The 22079-nt window shown below is 44.1% G+C and overlaps 1 protein-coding gene and 2 long non-coding RNA genes across 3 annotated transcripts; 1 reads left to right on the top strand and 2 right to left on the bottom strand.

The window, feature by feature from the left end:
• Positions 1-2874: 2874 nt before the first annotated feature.
• Positions 2875-3391, bottom strand: LOC141602459 (uncharacterized). Its single transcript, XR_012524454.1, has 3 exons — positions 3247-3391; positions 3069-3161; positions 2875-2985 (listed from the first exon to the last, which is right to left on the bottom strand). It is a non-coding gene; the product is annotated as an uncharacterized LOC141602459 (long non-coding RNA).
• A 322-nt stretch (positions 3392-3713) lies between these two features.
• LOC141602458 (uncharacterized) lies at positions 3714-4484 on the bottom strand. The gene is made up of 3 exons (XR_012524453.1): positions 4128-4484; positions 3883-4044; positions 3714-3783 (listed from the first exon to the last, which is right to left on the bottom strand). It is a non-coding gene; the product is annotated as an uncharacterized LOC141602458 (long non-coding RNA).
• A 16663-nt stretch (positions 4485-21147) lies between these two features.
• On the top strand, positions 21148-22079 carry LOC141600625 (chalcone synthase-like). Its single transcript, XM_074420871.1, has 2 exons — positions 21148-21322; positions 21607-22079. Exons 1-2 carry the CDS (start codon positions 21148-21150, stop codon positions 22077-22079), a joined length of 648 nt encoding a protein of 215 aa, XP_074276972.1.

Below are 22079 nucleotides of genomic sequence, written 5' to 3'. Positions count from 1 at the left end.
TAAGCAAAGGCTCATGCTTATTTTCTATGTTCATTACAAGCTCTTGCTTCGAACAATTATTCTTTTACATTTATTCGAACTCCGCGCAAGGGTTTGATTTCGCTTTTTTAAGTGAATACGTAGGCAATCCTTCACGGGATTCAACCCGCCATTATATTTAAAAATGTAAATAGAAGGACATTTGCATTGCATTTGAAATTCGACAAGAATAATTAAAGAAAATCACAACGGTTTCATAACCACTTAACCTTTTTATTTCATTCAAATTCTAATAATAATAATACGGCAAATAATAAAAATAGACTAGGCTAGGATTCTAAAAATCCCTCCTTTCTTATTACAACAATAATAATAATAATAATCAAATAAAAAATAAGACTTGGGCTATTCCTCCATCTTTCCCTTGCCCTTGTCGTTCTTGTCATATTTCTTGTCACGACCTCGAGCCGGGCGCTCTTGCACCACTTCAGACCTAATCACCAACGGTCTTTCTCGAGGCCTGACTCTTCCATTCTTACCAACCACCATCTCCGCGACAGGAGTAGTCTTCGATTTCTTCGAAGGATGAACGACTTGGAACCCGGCTTCTTCTTCTCCTTCAGTCAGATGCTTCTCCTTCTCTTTCTCTCCCTCGCGCACCTTGTAGTCAACGGGCTCACGCTTCCTCGCCTCTTTCGCTCTTCCGAAGTTGCTGCCTTCCTCCACCTCAGATAAGAGTCCGACACCCACAAGGCATTGGAGGAGAAGTTCAAGAACCACATGTTTCTTTGGGCCCACTTCATAGCCCACTCTCTTCGGCTCTCTGTAGTAAGCGCCATAGCAGTCTGCGGAATGGTGTCAAGCCTAGGGATCATCTGCTTCAACCCGACTTGCCTCATCAATCTCTCAGGAAAGATGCATACCATAAACTCCAATCCAGGAATGCGCACGGACCTAGTAGGATCCAAAGAAGACACTCCAGTGACAGACTTGAGGTGCCACCATGGAACGACCCATCGATCGGCGGGCCATCATCATTCTTCACTTGTTCTTCCAATAATCGCAGACCGGGTGAAGTCCACCATGTACAGTCGTGTCCTCATCGAAATCATACGGGCATGATAGGAAAGTGCATGAACTGGGGGCTCGAGCAATCGGAGCCGTTCCATAAGCCAAACCTACCAAAAAACAGGTATTAGACACCCGCAAAAAAAAAAAAAAAAAAAAAAAAAAAAAAAAAAAAAGAAAAAAAAAAAAAAAAAAAAGAAAAAAAGAAAAAAAAAAAAAAAAAAAAAAAGAAGAAAAAAGAAGGGTGTCTTTTACCTGTAGGATAACGGGACTCCCCAAAAATGGAAGATCGCGGTTGGATTTCCTATTATCCAAACCCAAGATAATCTCCCCTAAGCATAGACAAGCTGGGCTCCTGCGCAGCTCCATTTGCTCAATAAGACCCAATAGACGGGGATCACCTCTCAAATCTTCATCAACATGTCCCTGAAAGACATAAACATGAAGCAAACAGAAGCCAAATGCTCTCCTCCTAGCAACGTAAGAGACGGTAGGGTCGGCCCTGTTGATGAATCGGTCTATAAAATCTAGCATCCTCACGCCCTTCGGAGTAACGAGACGATCTACCTCAAGTCTAGTAAGTCCAAGCAAATCTCTAAACTTGCTCTTATACCCTTGAGCAGTAGAAGGGATGGCAGGTAGATGTTCAGGGTCCCACCCGCCAATAGCAGCAATTTCCTCCGGAAAAGGACAAATATCACCTCCTAGGAGCGCAAAAACATGATAATTTGGGTCCCAATAATCAAGGCAAGCATCCAAGAACGGTTTTACAACCTTAATGAGTTTCAAACTCAACAAAGACCCAAGGTTATAAGCACCCATATCATGCTTCTCAATGTTCGAAAACTCATTAGTCCATTCCTTCAAGCGAATCTCTAAGGTATTCATGATGATAATTTTCTCTTGAAAATTTATTGAGAGTTTTTATGTGTAAATCGACGAAGAAGAGACGGAAGAATTATATGATTTAAAGCTTCGTCGACGCTTCTATTTATACTAATTGCTGTTTCCAAAAATCCGTCAGAACCGACCTGCTGGGAACAAAGGCGCGGCACTGCTGCGCCTCTTCAAAGGGACGCAGCTCATGCTGCGCCTCTTCCCCAGCCTTATTTCTGTGATTTCCGCGTTTGGATCTTTCCTAATTCTATAAGCGAATAATTTCCTATTCCTACGGGATTTTATTTTGGTAAATCCGAGTAAATTACCATGCTTCAGGTTTCCTTAATCCACAAGCGCGCATTTCGAGGCGACATCGACATTTTCCGCCACTTTTCTCACACTTTTATATTTAGTTTTCATTTTAATTCTTTTTTATTTCAACATTTACCTAGTCGTTTCATTTTCTTAATTTCCTTTTTTTTTTTCCATTTTTTAACTTATAGATTTCGCTTTTTCTTTTTTTTTTCGGGGGTAACCCTCCCTACCGTCCGGTCATTTCCGACAAAATTTTTGCATTTTCACATCCTTTCGAGTCTCATTTTGCACTAATTAAAGGCCTTATGTGTATATAAAAATGTATGTCTTACGTGTTTTGTCTATGTAAATTTCGGCAGCATGACGGTGTAAACCGTTGTCTACCAAACCTGTTCAAAAGCTAACCTGCAGGTACAAATAACGCAACCCAAAGAACAAAAGGCACTCGGTAGTCGTATATACAACAAAAAAGCAAATATACAAGCAACCGGGGCTTCGCCCAAACAAGTTCAAATGTGCAATCGGGGCTTCGCCCAAACAAGTCCAAATAAGCGGGGCTTGCGCCCAAACAAATCCAAAAATGTTCAAAAAAACGAACCACGCAGGACTCTCATTGGGCACCCTCCTCTCGGCAACCCTCGCCATAAGAGTGGCAATCTCGGCGTCCCGAAACTCGAGCTCCCTCGACAAACGAGCCGTCTCCTCCCGAGACTGGGTCAACTCTCGCTCCAGCTCACGATCGGCCTGTGGACAACAAGAAATTGGCTCATGTCAATCAATTCAAACTGAAAAACCAAAGATCAAGGAAAAACAAATGAGGTTCATACCTGACGACCTCGACCGCCAACGAGTGCCTCGATGGCCGTAGCTCGTAGCCGGTTGGCCACCCTCCATAGTGCCACAAACCGAGATGGCGCGACCTGCATTTCAAAAGAATTCTCGAAATGGCGAACCAGTTCAATCAAACGTGTTCTTACACGAAAACTATGCAAAATAAGAACTCACCCTCCGAATCAGATGCTGCCAGTCATCTAAGCCAGCATCCGTCACAGCTACGTCAAAGTCACGCAGCTCGGAGATCGTCGTCCTCCCAGTCGCGTCAGTGTACTCGAGGGTCTCGGGGTACACTGGGGGCTCGATGCCCGCCGCCTCAACCTCCTGCAAAGACAAATGGCTCTCATTAATCGACGACCTTTCATCGTAATTCCCGAAGTCAAATCAAAAATAAAGGATACTCACCACCACTGGCCAGTACGCCAACCTCCCGTAAAGGAACGCCGCGTAGTCCTCACCAGGCAGAAGAAGGTCGTCGCCGGCACACCAGCCAAGTCTGCCTCCCTCTCAGCCTCAGAAGGCTCCCTGAACATCGTCCTCGGAGGGTCAATGGGAACCGTCAATGCGCCCCGAGAACACTGACGAGCTAAACGCTCGCCTAAGTACCACACAGGACCCATCGACGTCCACAAAGAATACCGACTCGGGCTCCTAGGTCGAAGGACCTCAGCGACAAAAGGAGGCGCCTCGGCGTACTCCGCCCAAGGTCTGGGCACCCACTGCGACAATATAAAGGCAGAGGTCATTCCTATGATCAATTTAAAACAAAGTATGAGAAGAATAAGTGCATGCGAATGGGATACTCACGCTGCTCAGCTGAAGAGCGTTCACATCCCGCCGGTAGACATTGTGAGAAGAACGCTTGCTCTTCGTCCGACACATGACCCAATCCCTCACCACGGGATAGGCCCTCTCCAGCGGCTCCGTCCTCTTGGGCGCGAGGCCCGGGAAGTAAGAGTACACCCACGCCTGTAAAACAGGATAGTCAATGACGATCTTTCGATCTTTGATAGAAGAAAGGAATTTACTTTGATCTAAAGAAAGGTTCATACCTCCAACAGTAGCCCGGGTCCGACGGCACCAGGAGAAGTCCCCTTCTCCATCAACTCCGGACGAACCATGGCCCTCATAAAGCGGATGAGGACCGCAAAACCAGCAGTGACCCAGTCCCAACGCCCTAGGGAGCTCAGGTCAGCAAGAAAGGGGAGAAGCTTCGTCGATAGCCTCTCGCCCTTGTCTCCGAGGTAAATCGAAGACAAGAACCACCAAAGCCACAGACGAGCCCTCTGCTCAGCTGTACAAGGAGGGGGAGCCGTCTCCCTCCCATCGATCACCACCGATGCCGGGGTCTTCCCCGCAAAGTAATCTCGAACGTAGGTACTGGGTACCAAACCCGGCACCGCAACAGCCTTCGGCGACGGTTCCGACCAATCAACCTCCTCGCCTCGGCCGAATCCGCCCTCATGCCGCCTCTCGGCCACACCATCTCCTCGATCCCACACGGCACCAAATCATGCCGTAATCCTCCAAGGTGACTCCCACCTCACCAAAAGGCAGGTGAAACGTGGAAGTCGTATCCCAAAATCGATCCAAGAAAGCACGGACCAGGCTAAGGTTGGCCCGCAACTTCCTCTTCACGATATCCCTCCAAACTCGAACCGAGGGACCGAACGCTCCACGCTCGATCATGGCTCTCTCCTCCGCCGACAGCCGCTCGTAGTGCTCCATCGCCGTCGTGTACCCTGAAAACGACCTGATGTTCCCGGCCTCCTATTATGATTCGAAATAAAGCTATCTTTAGTTTTAAGTAAATTTTAAAGGAAATTTGAACAAAAATAGAAAGGGATAGGCAATGAGTTAGAGAATTCCTATTTACCAAGCTCTTCACTGTCCTGTAGGACAGGTGACCCTCTGCAGCCCACACAAGGTGCCTGCTCTCCCAAGTCTCCGCCCATGCGGGAGCCCCTCTCAGCTGACGACCCCCTCGTCCGAGGTGGGCCCGTCTCGGAATCTCCTCCTCATCAGCGGTCTCCTCCTCGGGAACCTCGTCTGCAGCAGCCATCACCGCAGCGGTGAAGGCCTGCTCCAAAGCCTCCTCAACAGCAGCAGCGTCTATATCCATGGGGGTCCTCCCAGAAGTAGAAGCATCGTCACCTGCAACATTAAAGCGAATACAGGCCGCGTCACGTGACGGCGAACCTTTGTTAAGGAGTTTTTCGAGCCTCCGGAGCCCTGAAAACTGTCTTTTTCTGGCCATCCTTGGCCATATTCCCGCCAACCCAATCACTCATGTGATAAATTGGGTCAAGTCAAGTCTAAGTCAAAGCCTAGTCCCGGGTCCGAGTCGAAAATTCGGCAGCATTTCGCTATAATGGCGGTTATGCCCTAAAAAGGTGCCCTGCAAAAGTTGTCACCAACCAAAATTCCGAAATGACGGGAAGTTTACCCATCATCCAAGGGTCCCAAATATCAAATTTCATCGCCAATGGGCAATCCTAAGGCCATTTTCGAAGCAATTTACGATCTAGCTGTGAAACCGTCTCAAAATTCGCTCAAGGGCTCAAAACCCGATGAAAATTCAAAGCAAATACATGGTTATGTTCCTAACATTACCTACTATCCATTTCTAGCATCAATTCGGCGAGGCAAATCCATTTGGGGGAAAAGCCCCAAATTTTCGATTAAATGGGTCGAAAACCCTAGATATTGCGGCTCAAAATTCGACAAATACGGATGATTAATGTAAGATTAAGACACATACCTCGATTAGTCATATTTAAAGCAAGCTTTTGAATCCAACCTTGACGGAAATGGTGAAGATTTGAGAGAGAATGGAGTGATTTATGTTTCGAATAAAATGAACATAAACCCTTCTGATTTCGCGTTTTTACGCAAGAATTGCCAAATTGGGGAAAAGACGCAGCAGGCGCTGCGCCTCTTCCAAGAGACGCAGCTCTTGCTGCGCCTCTTCTTTTTGTTCCCTCCATACGAATTTTCAAAAGTTCGTTATGAGTTCCTTATTTGTGGGCCCATCTTTGGTGCGCCTCTTCTTCAACGCTATTTTATCATTTTGGTCCGTTTCGACGATTTTCTTCCGTTCCGGCCCGCGTTTTATCCAGCGCGACAATATTTTGCAGTATTGTCCAAACCCATTTTATCCCGCGCAGCAAAGATTTTTTGCAAAGATTGCTCGGTTTATTTTATCCAAATAACAGAGTATTTTGCGATCGCTCACTCGAAGTTTCTCCCATGACGATCAAGATGTTCCTAGTCGTCAAAATAATCACCCAACGAGAGTTTGCTTGAGGACAGAGACAAGCAGATTCCCCGAAGTCGGAAATATGGTCACCCAGCCAGAGTTCGCTTGAGACCAACGCAAGCAGATTCAACCTCAGCCTCCAAATTTCGCCAGAGTTCGCTTGAGACCGACGCAAGCGGATCCTCAGCAGTTTCTACCGACGTCCTGCTGCTTCCAATATTTCTCGTTTCCCCGCGAAGTTCGATTAAGTCCCAGGTATGGTCTCTTCTTATGGCTGGCGAGCCTCCTTACGTAGTCTAATGGACTTTAAACGACCCTCCCCGGAAGTCGACAGACTCTAAAATGTTCCCGACGATAGGTCCTTGGCTCAGACCCCTTGAGCCGCCTCGCGTCGCCATAGTCGTCAGGTTGTAATCTTCGATTGACCTGATGGCTATACTTTGACTTTCGCCTTGTCCAAGCCTCGGTCAAAGTGGGGCTCAGAGACACCTCGTTTCTGCACCCCTCGCAAACCACCCGGTGATGATTGGGCCGCATGTTTGGTTCGCGGAACGATTTGTGACAGTTCGTAAGATTATCGTCAAGTGATTGCTCAAATATTAATGTCAACCTCTTAGTTGTCATCTACGTCCTGATACGGTCGTTTTGGCAGTAATTAGAGTGCATTCGAGTCCGGTCAAAAACCGTCTCCATTTTCGATAACTGTTAAATCCCGAGTCAGAATGTTCTGGAATGTTCCGGATATTTCTATTCCATATTTCTCAAATTTTATCTTTTGGCAAATAATATCCCGTAATATTTACATAAGATATTAGAGATAATCGAATTAATTCCGTCCTACCATAACTCAAACGCGAAATCTTTCTTCAAAGAGAGAAACCTCTCGGGAACAGACGCAAAGGTCTTTGCGCCTCTTCCAAGAGACGCAGTGGCTGCTGCGCCTCTTCCCAGGCCCTTCTTTGCATGATTTACGTATCTTTTTTATATCTTTCCGAGATTCACTTCCAAAGAGTCTCCGAAACCCTATTCCTTCACGTGATTAGTATAAATAGGAGCTTTCGTTCCTCATATTTCTCACGCGAGTGTCCGCCCTTCTCTTCTCCCTTTGCATTCTAGACTTTGTTCTTACTAACTGGCGCCTACGTGCTTGGACTTCCGACCACGTAAGCTCGGATCTTTTCAGGTACCAGCCTCTCCGTTGCATGACCGACCAATTTGACCAATTACACTCAATCAATCTAAATTAATCAATCGTTTTCCTCTTACGAGGGCACTTTCCTTGCATTCGCGTCGAGCATTCACTAATCGATATCTTAGTCCTTCTCGTTTCGTCAACATGTAAGTCTGAGGGTGTATAATCCTTATTTATTTATTGTATTTTACTTTTCGTATCATCAATTGTAAGATTTACGTCGAAAATACCATTAAAACCGATTTTTAAAACCGTCTTTAAAACCTGTTTTTACAGATTTTCAGAAGACTGACAGTCGAGAAAAGACGCAGCAACTGCTGCGCCTCTTCGAAGGAGCGCATTCTCGCTGCGCCTCTTTAAATGTGAGGCCGCCAGCAGCTTCTCGCTTCTTTTCTTCTTCTTCGTCCTCTGTAATTCCGTCTTGCTTTTATTTTGTTTGTTTGATTAACTCTTCGTTCACATGATAGTATATAATTCACATGTATATTATTCCTTCATCATTAACATGTTTTAATTATTCAAATCCGACTTAAATCCCTAATAATCCAATATTTGCGGGTTTTCGTCATAAACTCAAATCCGGGTTTTATAAATTCAATTCATCGATATTGAGTTTAAGAATTCGACCTTTGATATAGTTTTCATCTGTTTATTCATATGTTAAATCGCATATTCGTCATTAATCATCATGTTTAGTCTAATTAGTTAGTTTTGTTTGTTTAATTCGTTAATCAATCATTATTTCATGTAATTAATCTGTTTGCATCCATCCCATCCATATTTTATCGCTTTCATGACCATCATTCACATGTAATTAACCTATTAATCACTTCCATCCGGGTAAATATTTTAATCCATCATTAAATTCATCAATTCAGATTAACGATTTGCGATTCGGCTTCACGGCCAGAACTCACCCTTGGAAACAGACGCGTCTGTCTGCGCGCTCTTCCGAGGGCGCGATCTCTGCGCTGTTCGAGATGATTTCTGTCCCTGAACTCCGTTTCTGCCTTGACCTAGTTTGTTTAGTCTACGTATTAATTAACTATTACCCGTAATATCGCTAATTTCTGTTCGTTTATTTTATTTCTTTCTTTTATTCCTTTTTCTCAAATTGTCCGTTTTAAAGGTATTTTCGACATAAATCGCCTAATCCGTTGTAATTATTGTATTTCTTTTATCGCTTGTATGTTTTCACATGTAAATCAACATTAAATCCTGCTTCGACTCAACTGTATGCTAATTACGTGTGTCAACCGACTTAGTTAATTCTCACATGTTAGGATTAATCTATGGATGTTGCATTGCATGCATATAGCCGACGATATATCAAGTACGAATAACTTCCCTAATCATTAGTAGAGGCCTCTATCGAGGCGGGCGGGATTAGGTGTTCGATCAAAAGAGCTTCCTAATACGTACCCTCACCCCTTACTCCAGATCTCCGTGAGCACCCGTGTTCATTGGCATCCACGAGAGTCATTCTAGACATAGAATGCTAAGGGTAACGATTGCTTAGTGTTCATGTCACTACTTTGTGTCTTGACATGACACGAGGTATTCGAACGGTTCCAATTTCCCATAAAAATTGGTGGCGACTCCTTACAAAATGCAAACGCTTGTCCCTCGTTTCTCACCAAGCGCCCCCGTGGGCGGCCCGCTGTCCACATAAAGTCTGAGCTGGATTTTGCACGAGCTGACCTGGCTGCTAAAGCTGCTGACTTGACCAGGGTGCAGGCTGAGAGGGATGCTGCTAAGACTGAGGTGGTTTCAAGCAAGCGGTTGTTGCAGGAGGTCTTGGATAGGAATGAGGAGCTCACCCAAGAGAGGGATGACTTGGAGTTTAAGCTAGATGATGCTTCCCTCTATTTCTACATTAAAGGAAGGGCGGCTGCTATGTCAGAGCCTGTCGAGGCCAGGGCCAAGTGAGATCCTGCAGCTGAGATGGCCTTTGCTTCCTCAAAGTATCCTAACCTGCACAATTGGGAAAACGAGCAGGAGGCCGACTCTCCAGGGGAGCAGGATGTTGGCGCTGATCTGGCTAAGAGTGAGGAGCAGGTTGTTGATGCTGCTGCTGTTTCTAAGGAGAAACAGTGATAAATATTTTCAGTTGGTATTTGGCCCATCCAGGGGGGATGTCCCTGGACAAACATTTATTTTTCTTTTTCTGTTTTGGGTCAGGGAGGTTGTCCCTGGCTTTTATGAATATTTGGCACCTTTGCCCCAGGGGGTAAAGGTTTTTATTAATATAGGCATGGTGACCTTCTTTTAGCTTATTTTGTCTTTTGCTTTACTTGTGAATTTCATCCTGTTGGTGCTGTCAAACATTCTGCTTGAATAACCTGCACATTATTTTTGTTTTAATTTGTTATGAATATTTCAACCAAGTATAGTTTTTTGCTATAATGGTTGAAGGGGTGGGAATTCCGGCCTGTCAGGAGGGCTTATGTCCCCTGCCTAGCTGGAGGGCTTGGTATTCGGCCTGTCAAGAGGGCATTTAGACTGATGGTCGGGATAAAACACCCTTGCACCTGTCTTGCTGCGTCCATCCGGTTGTAATCCGTGGCAGTAAACCTAGTCAGGTCAGGCAATTATTTCATGCCTGATTGGTCCTGACTCTTTACTGTATCTGGTGGTGGTTACCAACTCGTCATGCACGGTTAAGTGCAGAATTTTTGTTTCAGGAATATACAGTAGAGTAGCCCTCAATCCTGAATATTTATGCATATAATCTTTTATTCTGTATAATTGTTCAGGATTCAAAAAGTAAATAGATGGGTTAGTTGAACAGGCATAAAATATAGACAAGGCATGTAAAACATGTAGTTCATCACATAGCATGTTGGATTGAGTAGTGATTGAATTTATACCTGATTGTAGCCTGATCTTTATATATGGAATAGTTTTAAATGAGTTACATTCCAGGATCTTGGGATCATTTCCCCTTCTAGTGTTTGGAGCATGTATGCTACTTGTCCAACAATTGAATCAATTAAGTAAGGGCCTTCCCATGTGGGAGTCAGTTTGCCTGCTGACTTTTCTTTTTTATTTGGAAATACTTTACGTAAGACCAGGTCTCCTTCTTTAAAGACCCTGACCCTGACGTTTTTATTGTAAGTCCTGCCGACTGCTTGTTGATATGATGCCATCCTGATTTTGGCAGCGTCTCTTAATTCTTCTGTCAGAACCAAATTATCTTGCATCAGGTCTTTGTTTGCTTCAACGTTTTTCAGGCTGCATCTGGATGTTGGTACTCGTACTTCCGCGAGAATGACAGCTTCACAGCCATATACCAGGGAGTAAGGTGTTTGGCCTGTTGCAGTTTTTGGAGTTGTCCTGTCTGCCCATAGTACTAATGGAAGTTCTTCAGCCCATCTGCCTCGTCTTCTTTTCAGCTTCTTTTTTAGGCAGCTTATGACTACCTTGTTGCTTGACTCCGCCTGGCCATTAGCTTTTGGATATCCAGGGGTTGATGTTACCAGGTTGATATTCCATTCTTGGCAGAATGCTTGGGTCCTTTTCCCCACGAATTGAGTCCCGTTATCACATACTATTTCTGATGGTACTCCGTATCTGCAAATAATGTTTGTCCTGATAAAGGATATTACTTCTTTTTCGGTTACTTGCCTGAAAGAATCAACCTCAATCCATTTGGAGAAATAATCAGTCATAGCTAGCATGAAGAATTTTTGTTCTGGAGCTACAGGTAATTTTCCCACAATATCCATGCCCCACTTTATAAATGGCCAGGGTGCGGAAATTGAATGAAGGAGTTCAGATGGCTGATGTATGATTGGTGCATGAATTTGGCAGGCTTCGCATTTTGAAGAGTATTCCAGGCAGTAAGCCCTCAGTGTAGGCCAGTAGTAGCCTGTTCTGAGAACTTTGCTTGTCAGGCTCTTTCCTCCTTTGTGGTTGCCACAATGTCCATCATGTATTTCTTGAAGTACTAGTTTGGCTTCGTCAGGCTCCAAGCATCTCAGGTAGGGTCCAGCCTGCGATCTCTTGAATAGGGTGTTATTGATGATAGTATAAGTTGAAGCTCTAATTTTAAAAGCCCTTGCTTCATGTCTTCCCTGAGGCAGTATTCCTCGGAGAAACCAATCATAATAGGGTTTAGTCCAAGAGTTATTATCCTGATTGACAGGATTGACCTGTTTAGGTTTGCTGATGGTTGGCTCTAGTAAGTGCACAATTGGTATTTTGTCGAAAACAGTGGAGGTGAAATTTGAACCTAGGGCTGGCGAGCATCACCGGTATTCGGTCTCTTGATATTTGATCTATGTCAAATAAAGCAAATTTAGCGGTAAGGTTTTTTGCATATTCTAAATACGAAATCATTTTTGCATCCTTAGCCGTATAAATTCCTTTTATTTGATTAGCAATTAATAGTGAGTCAGTTTTTACCTTTAGGTTTTGAACACCGAGGTCTAGACATACCTTTAAGCCTACTATCAGGGCTTCATATTCTGCTTCATTGTTGGTAGCTTTGAACTCACAGCTTACAGCCTGAGCTATCACGTCTCCCTATGGTGATTTAAGTACTAGTCCTAACCCTGTCCCCCTGGCGTTGGATGCCCCATCTATGAATAGGGTTCATTCTTGGCCTAGGGTTTTATTTTCTAGTTGGTTGACCTCTTTTATTAGGTCTGGTTCCAGGTTAGGGCTGAAATCAGCCACAAAGTCTGCTAGGGCCTGCGACTTGATTGCTGCCCTGGGTTCAAAGGAGATGTCATATGTGCTAATTTGTACTGACCATTTGGCCATCCCGCTGAAAGTTCGAGTTTACGCAGATGATTTTATGGGCAGGTTGGTCCTGACTATAATGGGGTGACTTTCAAAATAGGGTTTCAACTTGGTACATGACATAATTAAAGCTAGAACGTATTTTTCAAGTAGTCCATACCTCAACTCAGCATCTAGCAGGCTTTTACTTACATAGTAGACTGGATGTTGCTGCCCATCTTGTTCTTTCACCAGATCACACATGATTGTGTGTGTGATGAGATAGGTATATCTTGACAGAGTTCTCCCTTTTCTCGGCTTAGCCGATGGGGTGGAGATGACAAATAGGTTTTTAGATCCTGAAAGGCTGCCTCATGCTCATCCGTCCACTGGAATTGTTTATTCTTCCTGAGGAGGTTATAGAATGTTTTACTTCTCTCAGAAGATCTTGATATGAAGTGATTCAGGGCAGCTACCCGGCCTGTCAATTTTTGGATATCCTTGACAGACTTGGGTGACTGTAGTTCCAGGATCGCCTTTATCTGTTCAGGGCTGGCTTCTATGCCTCTCTTTGTGACCATATATCCAAGAAATTTGCCTGCAGAGACTCCAAAGTGGCACTTTGCAGGGTTTAGCTTCATGTTATACTTTTCTAATATCTCAAATGCTATTTCTAGATGCTTCACATGGTCTTCTGCATTCTTGGATTTTACCACCATATCGTCTATGTATACTTCCATAATGTCACATATCTGGTCTTTAAACATCATGTTGACCAGGCGCTGGTACGTTGCCCCTGCATTCTTCAGGCCGAAAGGCATGGCAGTGTAACAGTATATGCCTCGGGTCTGTAATGAATGCAGTACTCTCCTGGTCAGTAGGGTGCATCTTTATCTGATTGAATCCACTAAAAGCATCCATGAATGTTAACATTTCGTGGCCTGTTGTGGCGTCTACCATGGCATCAATATGAGGCAGGGGGAATGGATCTTTAGGACAGGCTTTGTTCAGGTCAGTGTAGTCTACACAGACTCTCCATTTTCCATTCTTTTTCTGCACAACGACTATGTTAGCCAGCCATTCAGGGTACATTACTTCCCTGATCATCCCCATGTCCAAGAGTTTTTCTACTTCTTCATTTATTATGGTGTTTCTTTCAGCTGCAAATTTGCGTCTTTTCTGCTGTACAGGCTTAAAGGATGGGTCAATATTGAGCTTATGAGTAATTGTATCAGCACTAATTCCAGTCATATCAAAATGTGACCAAGCAAACCAAGATGATTTATTTTTTATGGAATTTTACCAGTTCAGGTCTGACATTATCTGGTGCGTCAGATCCTATCAAAACATACCTGTCAGGATACTCAGGGTCTAGGATTATCTGATCTGTTTCCATTCTGGGAGGTGCCACATAAGTGCTCCTGACAGGGTACTGTAGTTGCTATGCCAGGGACTTACCTGCCTTGGAAGGCTTCAAGGCTGCTGAGTAGCATTCCTGGACTGTCTTGTGATCCCCTTTGATTGTGGCTATGCCCCAGTCTGTTGGTATCTTGATACACTGGTGATAGGTTGATGGTGCGGCCTTGACATTGTGAATCCAGGGTCTGCCCAGGATAGCATTGTAGGATGACAAGCAGTCAAGGACTCCAAATTTCTCATAGGATGAGACTCCTTCCACGTAGGTTGGGAGGTGGATTTCTCCTAAGGTGCTCCTGGTCTCACCGCTGAATCCTACTAGGACGCTAGATTTCTTTGTGATTTGATCCCCATTTATCTTCATGGCTTTCAGTACGTCAAGCATGATCAGGTTCACTGAGCTGCCTCCATCTACCAGGATCCTTCTTACTGTGGTTGTTCCAATCTGCATAGAAATCACCAGGCCATCATGATGAACATCAGGGATGCCCACCAGGTCACAATCATTGAAAGTGATTGTTGGGACAAGATCTGGTTTGCAGGGTGACACAGTCCTTGGTGTCCTGGCTATCTTCTTTGCTGCTGAACTTATCAGGCCGCAAATCTCTGAACCGCCAGATATGAATTTTACTTCATAGATTGGTGGTGGTGGAGAGAGGTTGTGATCCTGCTTATGCTCCTGATTTTCTTTATCTTGGCTTGCATTCTTGTCTTTTGTCTTGATCAGATCTTTCAAGTATCCTGACTTTTGTAGGTAGGCTACTTCCTTCCTCAGGGTGAAACAATCATCCGTGGTGTGTCCAATATCCATGTAAAATTCGCACCATTTTGAATTGTCTCTTCTGGGATTTGGATTTTCTGACTTCCTGGGCCATCTAACAGCTGATCCCATGTTGTCAAGTCTCTGGATTAATCCTGCAATATCAACACTGAAGTTATGTTCGGAGATAGGTGGATAAACTTTAACCTTACCTTGATATTCACGAGCCATGTTGACTTCTGACTGATCTGGCCTGTAATATGGAGTAGGCCTATAATTGTTCCCTTTGTTGCTTTTTCTATTGCTCCTTTCATGATCCCTTGGTTGACTGGGTAATCCAAGTTTGTAGCTTTTATCTTCTTCCAGCCTTATGAAAGCAAGAGTCTTAGCCTGAACATCCTCGAAGGTGTGGCAGGGATACTTAGTGAGTTCGATGTATAAGTCACTGTATGGTAGTAACCCCTGTCTGAATGCCTCCACTGCTGTTCCAACGTCACACCTGGGTATAGACACTTTTTCTTTGTTGAATCTTGCAAGGAATGTCCTGAGAGTTTCATCAGGCTTCTGTGTAACTCGGTAAAGGTCACTGGATCGTTTCTCCAACTCCCTGCTACTCGCAAATTGCTGGTTGAAACTATTGATCAGGTTGGCAAAGGAATGGATACTGCCAGTTGGCAGGTTGATGTACCATTGCAGGGCAGGACCAGTCAAGGTCGTTCCAAATCCCTTGCACATGCAAACTTGTCTGAATTCGCTGGGAATAGATGCAGCCAACATCTTCTGCTTGTAAAGAGCCACGTGATTTTGTGGATCCGTGGTTCCATCATAGACCCTCATGGATGGAATTGTGAACTTTTTTGGTAGGTCTACTTTTGCTATTTCGTCTATGAAAAGCGAATCAAAGATAGCTATCGGGGCGACTTCTTCCATGCTTTGGCGGTACTCCTGTATCTTATCAAATTTTTCGTTGAGTTTCTTGATCTCTGAACTATCGCCATCATGATGGTGCTGCAGATTCATCAGGTTTCTCTTTATCATCATCTTTTGGCTCATCATCACCATCTACGTTAATGACTTTAGGAATACTTGGGCTCCCAAAGCTGGAAAAATCAATGTTCTTAATGATTGATAAAAACGGGGTTCCTGGTTGGAATCTAGAGCCTGCCCCTTGGGTTTTTTCCAATTTTTGCTTCAGGGCCGACTCTGATTCTTTCAATTGCAGGATTTCTGCTTCAGTTTGGGCCACTTTTTCTTTCAGGCCTTTCAACTCAGTGATTTTTTGGAGAGTTGCGTTCAATTGTTCTTCAACGGTGAGTTGGGCCATTTTTGTAGGTTTTTGAGTTTTTGTAAGATAAGGAAAAAAGGATTTAAAGAGCTAGATGCCCCACGGTGGGCGCCAATTGTTTTGTGTGGATTTTGCGCAAGGCGAAATCGGTCGTGTGAAACCGTGTGTAGGATTAACTAGCTCTAGGTAGTCTGTTGGTCAGGTTGTCAGGGTACAATAACAAGACGTAAATGAAATAACAATAATAACAAGATAAACAATTTTGTACGTGGAAAACCCTTGAATGGGAAAAAACCACGGGCACCAAGCCAGGAGAGGATTTCACTATGTAATTTGAGAGAATAATTATATGATAATAACAATCTTTGTATTTCTCTTAGTATTGCGTATGCTTCTTCTTGCGTATATATGAGATGCCTTTTGAAATCTTCAAAGTGTTCCTTATATAGTCTTCTTCCCTGAACGGCTGTTTGATCTGGTATTAAAGGCATAATATTCTCCATAATTGCCAGTAATAATCACCGAATATTTCTCTCTTTATTATCGTATTTACTGCATAATCTTCACACTTAATGTTGCGCATTTAATTCCTTTAATATACGCGAATGTGGTCTAATATCGTCCTGATATTTTGACCGTTGTCCTCTCCATGGCCTGGCGCCTATCTTCATGTGCCCTGATAGCCTGGCACCTTAACAGCCCGGCGGTCAGGTTCAGGTGAGATACTCATCAGGAAGGTCTGCGGATTTCCAGGCCTAACAGTAGTGGTGTGCTGAGATAGTGTTTCAGCTCCCTGAATGCTTGCTCGTGTTCTGCAGTCCACTCAAACTTCTGGCTCTTCCTTAATATGTCGTAGAATAGCCTGCACTTGTCTGAGGACCTTGAGATGAATCTGCTCAAAGCTGCTACCTTGCCAGCCAGCCTCTGAACGTCTTTGGGCTTTTCAGGTAACTCTAGTTGCAATATGGCTTTGATCTGCTCAATGCTGGCTTCTATCCCCCTCTGGGTTACGATGTAGCCTAGGAATTTACCAGAGGATACTCTAAAGGTGCACTTGGATGGATTAAGCTTCATCTTATATTCCCTTAGAGTATTGAATGTCTCTGTCAGGTGTCGCATGTGATCTGTGGCTTTTTCTGATTTTACCACCATATCATCAATATACACTTCCATAGTTCATCTTATCTTCTCTTTTAACATGCGGTTGACTAGTCTCTGATATGTAGAACCTGCATTCTTCAGGCCGAATGATATGACGTTGTAACAATATATTCCTCTTTCAGACATGAACGTTGTCTTCTCTTGATCTGCAGGATCCATTTTGATTTGATTGTAACCACTCTATGCGTCCAGGAATGTCAGCATTTCATGTCCTGCTGTTGCATCCACCATTGCATCGATATGAGGCAACGGGAAGAGGTCTTTAAGGCATGCCTTGTTGAGATCAATAAAGTCTACGCAGACTCTCCACTTTCCATTCTTCTTAGGTACTACCACCACGTTGGATAACCACTCTGGATATTTCACCTCTCTTATCTTTTTAGCTGCTAGCAGGCTATCTACCTCCTGGTTAATCACTTTATTTCTTTCAGCTGCAAACTTCCTCCGCCTCTGCTAGATGGGCTTGTGTTTTGGGTCCACACCGAGTTTATGTGTTATGATGGATGGGTCTATCCATATCATGTCGTCGTGTGACCAAGCAAAGCAATCCATGTTATCTTGCAGAAACTTGATTAGTTGATGCCCTATGCTTCCTGTACATCCGGCTCCAATTAGCACAGTACTCTTAGGGTGCAACTTATCCAGGTTGATCTGGTGTAGTTCCTCAGTTGGGGGTTCAACGAATTCGTCCTAGACAGGCTGCCTCTGTAATTGTTATGCTGGAGGGCTGTTGGTGCATTTTAGTGCTTTCTTGTAGCTTCCTCTTGATCTCCTCGTATTGTTTCTACCCCCAAGGAGTGGGGAATTTTATGCACTGGTGATATGTTAAGGTGACTGCTTTCTTTTGGTGCAGCCACGGTCTTCTTAAAATGACATTGTAGGTGGAGGGTCCGTCTTTGACCAGGTATCTGATCTGCTTGTTGACCCCTCCCACGTAGGTTGGGATGCCTATCTCGCCTAGTGAGTTGGTTGTCTACCCACTGAATCCTACCAGCGGGATGGTTTTCTTTTGCAAATCCTTTTCGCTAAATCTCATGCTTTCTATAGTTTTTAACATGATCAGATTGACCGAGCTGTCTGTATCTACCAGGACCTTTTTTACTGTACAGTTAGCCATTGACATGGTGATAATGAGTGCATCATGATGTTCCCGTTCGTCACATACATCTCCTTCATCAAAGGCGACAACAGGTAGATCGCTGTGAGAAATTCTGCAAGAGTTTGCTGGTCTATCTCCCTTGGTCTCGGTGGTGTGTCTTTTAGCTGCTGAGTATGTCAGCCCACTTAGATCTGAGCCGCCTGTTATCACGTTTATAATTTTGGTGCACGTGGGTGGATTTGCGGGTTTCGTGGAGCCTACCTTATCTTGCTGCTTGCCCCCACGTGGTAATAGGTGGCTCAGTTCTCCTTACTCATACAGGCGCTTGATCTCTCTTCGCAACGTGTAGCAGTCTTCTGTGTTATGTCCAATGTCACGATGGAACTCGCACTTCTTCTTGTTGTCTTTTCGCCATGAATGGACGTCTACTGGTGGCTTAAGCCATCTTACTCCATATCCCATCTCCCTGAGTGCTTTTAGAATTCCCTCGATGCCAGTGGTGAACCCGTACTCCGCCAGAGTGGGGAGTTGCTGGTTTTCTTCAATTCTGTTGACTCCTCTTCCATATGGCATGTACCTTTCGTCTCTCTTGCCAGTAGATTGTTTTCTTGCTGATTTTTCCACGGCAGATGTGCTGGATACGCTTGGCGTGCTGGGTAGGCTGACTCGAGCTAGGATGTCTTCTTCTAGTCTGAATGTCGCACGGCCGACAGCTTCATTTTCCTGCACCGCTTCAAAGCTGTGACAGGGGTGCATAGTTAGCTGCTTGTATACGTCGAAATCATGGTGAAGTCCCCACCTGAAGGCTTATACTGCTGTAGAGACATCACACTCCCGTACTGCCACCTTTTCATTGTTCAATCTTGTGTTATATTCTCCAATGGTCTCTCCTGGTCCCTGGACGATTCTGTACAGGTCGCATGCATGCTTTTGCGGCTTTCGGCTACTTGCAAACTGCTGGGTGAATGCATTTACCAATTCAGCAAACGTGGAGATCGACCTGTTGGGCAAGCTTACAAACCATCGAAGTGCAGGTCCTGTTAAAGTGAATCCAAATCCCTTGCACATGCAAGCCTCCTTGACTTGCCCTACAGCCGTCACTGTCATCATCTTCTGCTTGTACTAGCTCATGTGGTCAAAGGGATCTGTTGTGCCATCAAAGAGAGGCATATTTGGATTTGTGAATCCCTTTGGCATGGCTGTAATGTATATGGTGTCCACAAATGGTTAGTCGGCATAATTGTCAGGCGCCGGCGCCGCTTTCTTAAGTGGAGGTGGAAATCCTGGGACCCTGCTTAGCATCTCTCTTAACTCCAAATATTGCTGGTTCGTTTTGTTTCCAGAGTTCGGAGCCCGCCTGTCAGCTGCTTGCTGATTCAGTGTGCTGGCTCCTGGTCCAAATTCTTGAAGGTTCTAATGCGTCGTTGTAGCTAGCGGGGCTGAAGTTACGAGCGTTTCTTGATGCCAACTTACCTGCGGGCTGCCTGCGGACCCTATTCCAGGTGTCTGATTGGTTACTGTGAAGTTACTGATTGGAGGGCCATCTGATCGAGCTTCTACATGGTTGGCTGACTGCCAGCTGTCTTGTGTGAGATATCCTAGCCCTTGTGGGGTTATTCTTTCGTCGGATGATACTGGGGTTAGGTCTAATCTTGTTACCAGCTCAGATGGTATCCGTCGAAGGGGATTCCTGATGCCCCCAGTGTTAGGTCGACCACTGGAGCCTTGTCTCCTCCCTCTTTGTTAGACGTGAGGGATTGCTGCTTCAGGACGTTTATCTGTGCCCAAAGTTCCCTGTCTCTCTTTCTTGCTTCAGCGTCAGCTTTCCTCTGGTCTTCTCTCATGTTTTCCATGGCTTTCTGAAGATTTTCTACGTCAGCGAGCAAGATTTGCGTTGGACTGGGTGGTGGGGTGTGGCCTGAGCTTGTTGCACTTCTGTTTGATTTGGCTGAGACTAAGACGGCAGGGGTTTTGGGAGGCAAAGAGGTTTTTGCCGCTGGTGGAGTTCTTGAGGTGTGCTCAGGAGTCTGAGTTGCCACCGTTGATGCCGGATTGGAATTTGGTGGTAACGTCGGTTGACTGCTCCCTGACACGGATTCTGATACTTGTTTATCCATTGAATATTCGGTTTTATCAACGATTGACGACCACAATGCCCCACGGTGGGCGCCAAACTGTTTATGTATTTTTTACCAAGTTAATTGTATTTAGGTCAATGCGGTCTTATTCGTTGGTTGCTTGATCGATTGTTGTGTTTGATGCGTAAATAAATAAAGTATGAGATGTAAATTGACACGCAAGATTTGGTGACGCGTAAAACCCAATGTGGGAACAACCGCGGGAGGGATTGTATCCTGCCAATTATTTCACTATACTTGAATGGGAGGACGAATACAATTGAGATGTAACGTAAATCTTGCTAGCACGAGGTGTTGTGTGTGTGAGATGAATGATTGAATGCCTTTCCTTGATCGCTTCTCTTGCTATTTATAGGGTAGGAACCTTAGAGGTATCCTATCCGGATTACGGAAAGGTATACGATTTCCATAATAACTCTTTCCATATCTTGACGTCTCCTTCTATTCTCCCTGATCTCCCTGACTGCTTCCTGACTTCTCCCTAAAACTCTTTCCTAAACACGGATGCTTTCTTCAGTGGGCCTTGGCTTCCTTTTACACGCGTCTGCTGGCCCATTTCCCTTTCAGCGTCCTTGCTCCCAATCGTGGGCTCTTCTTCCATTACTTCCCTCCACAGTCCATTGCTTATTAAGTGGGCTTTTCCTTATTGTGTGATTTTTAGTCCAAACATTGACAATCCTTGTAAAGCTTGTACTCCAACCTTTCTTTTTTTTTGGCAAAAGAACTCCCTCTTTTCAACGAGTCCAAAAATACTTCAAACCGACCTCGTTTGCTTTCTCAAATATAGACTAAAAGTTACCCAATTGAACAACAAAATATTTGGATTTTGGATAGGCAAAGGAAGCCTACTGTCAAAGGCTGCTCTAAATTTTCCCCAAATGATATGACACTGTGCTATATATAACGGCACCTGCAAAAAAATTGTTAAAATAGAATAAACGAAGGATTAGAGGAAAGAATATTTCTTAAGTCTTACCATAGGATTAGAGGAAAGCATATTTCTTGCTAATTAAAGTGTTAAAAACTTTTTATCAAAGATGGAATCATCTAAAGAAATGAGAGACCTAGAAAAATGTCGAGCAACAATCCTATCAATTGGCACTGCCAATCCACCAAATGAAATGACACAAGATGAATTTATTACTTTCTATTTTCGAGTTACCAAATGGGGAAAAGATACATCCCATCTTAAGGAGAAATTCAAGCGTATCTGTATGTTTTTCAGTTTATCCACTGTAATTATTCCATTTTATTTTACGGTTTTTCTAATGCTTGACCTAAGGGCGCACAATAAGAAGTTATTAATGCACTCGTACAAACTAATATTTATTAGTATAATTGATGAAATAATATTGTAAATAATGTTTCTCTAATTAGTTTCTTAATATGTGTTAAATCATTTAGAAACTCGAATTACGAGTTACTCTTTGAAAAACATGGTAATTATTCGATCATAAAATAAATTTCAGCGATTATTCATATGATATGAGTGACAGGTAAGAACACTAATATTCGGAAGCGTCACATGCTCTTGACGGAGGAGTTCCTAAAGGCGAACCCTCAAATATGTGACGAAAATGCAACCTCCTTCAACACTCGTGAAGACATACTTATTAAGGAAGTCCCGAAACTTGGACTTGAAGCATCTCTTAAGGCCATCAATGAATGGGGGCAACCCAAATCTAAGATCACTCACATTATATTTTGTACTGTATCAGGCATCGCGATGCCTGGGTGTGACTATGAGTTGCTCAAACTCCTTGATCTTAGTCCAAATGTACAACGTTTTATGCTCTACCAACAAGGATGTTATGGAGGCGGCACAGTGTTGCGCTTGGCCAAGGATATCGTTGAGAATAACCGTGGTGCTCGTGTCCTAGCTGTGTGCTCCGAGTTCAATAAAAGAGGTTATATTCCCTTGAATAATACTGTAAATCAACGTAGCTTATATACAAGATGGTTATCCTAA

The sequence above is a fragment of the Silene latifolia genome, chromosome 9 (genome assembly GCF_048544455.1).
Source record: "Silene latifolia isolate original U9 population chromosome 9, ASM4854445v1, whole genome shotgun sequence".
Classification (NCBI taxonomy): Eukaryota; Viridiplantae; Streptophyta; class Magnoliopsida; order Caryophyllales; family Caryophyllaceae; genus Silene; species Silene latifolia.
Note: the sequence above shows the minus strand (reverse complement) of the source record. Positions and strands in the feature narration are given on the sequence as shown.

Bases quoted from the DNA above. Each gene is read 5' to 3' on its own strand.
- LOC141600625 (XM_074420871.1), top strand. From the start codon at position 21,148: ATGGAATCATCTAAAGAAATGAGAGACCTAGAAAAATGTCGAGCAACA. The intron at 21,323-21,606 runs GTATGTTTTTCA...TATGAGTGACAG, and splicing joins GGAGAAATTCAAGCGTATCT to GTAAGAACACTAATATTCGG.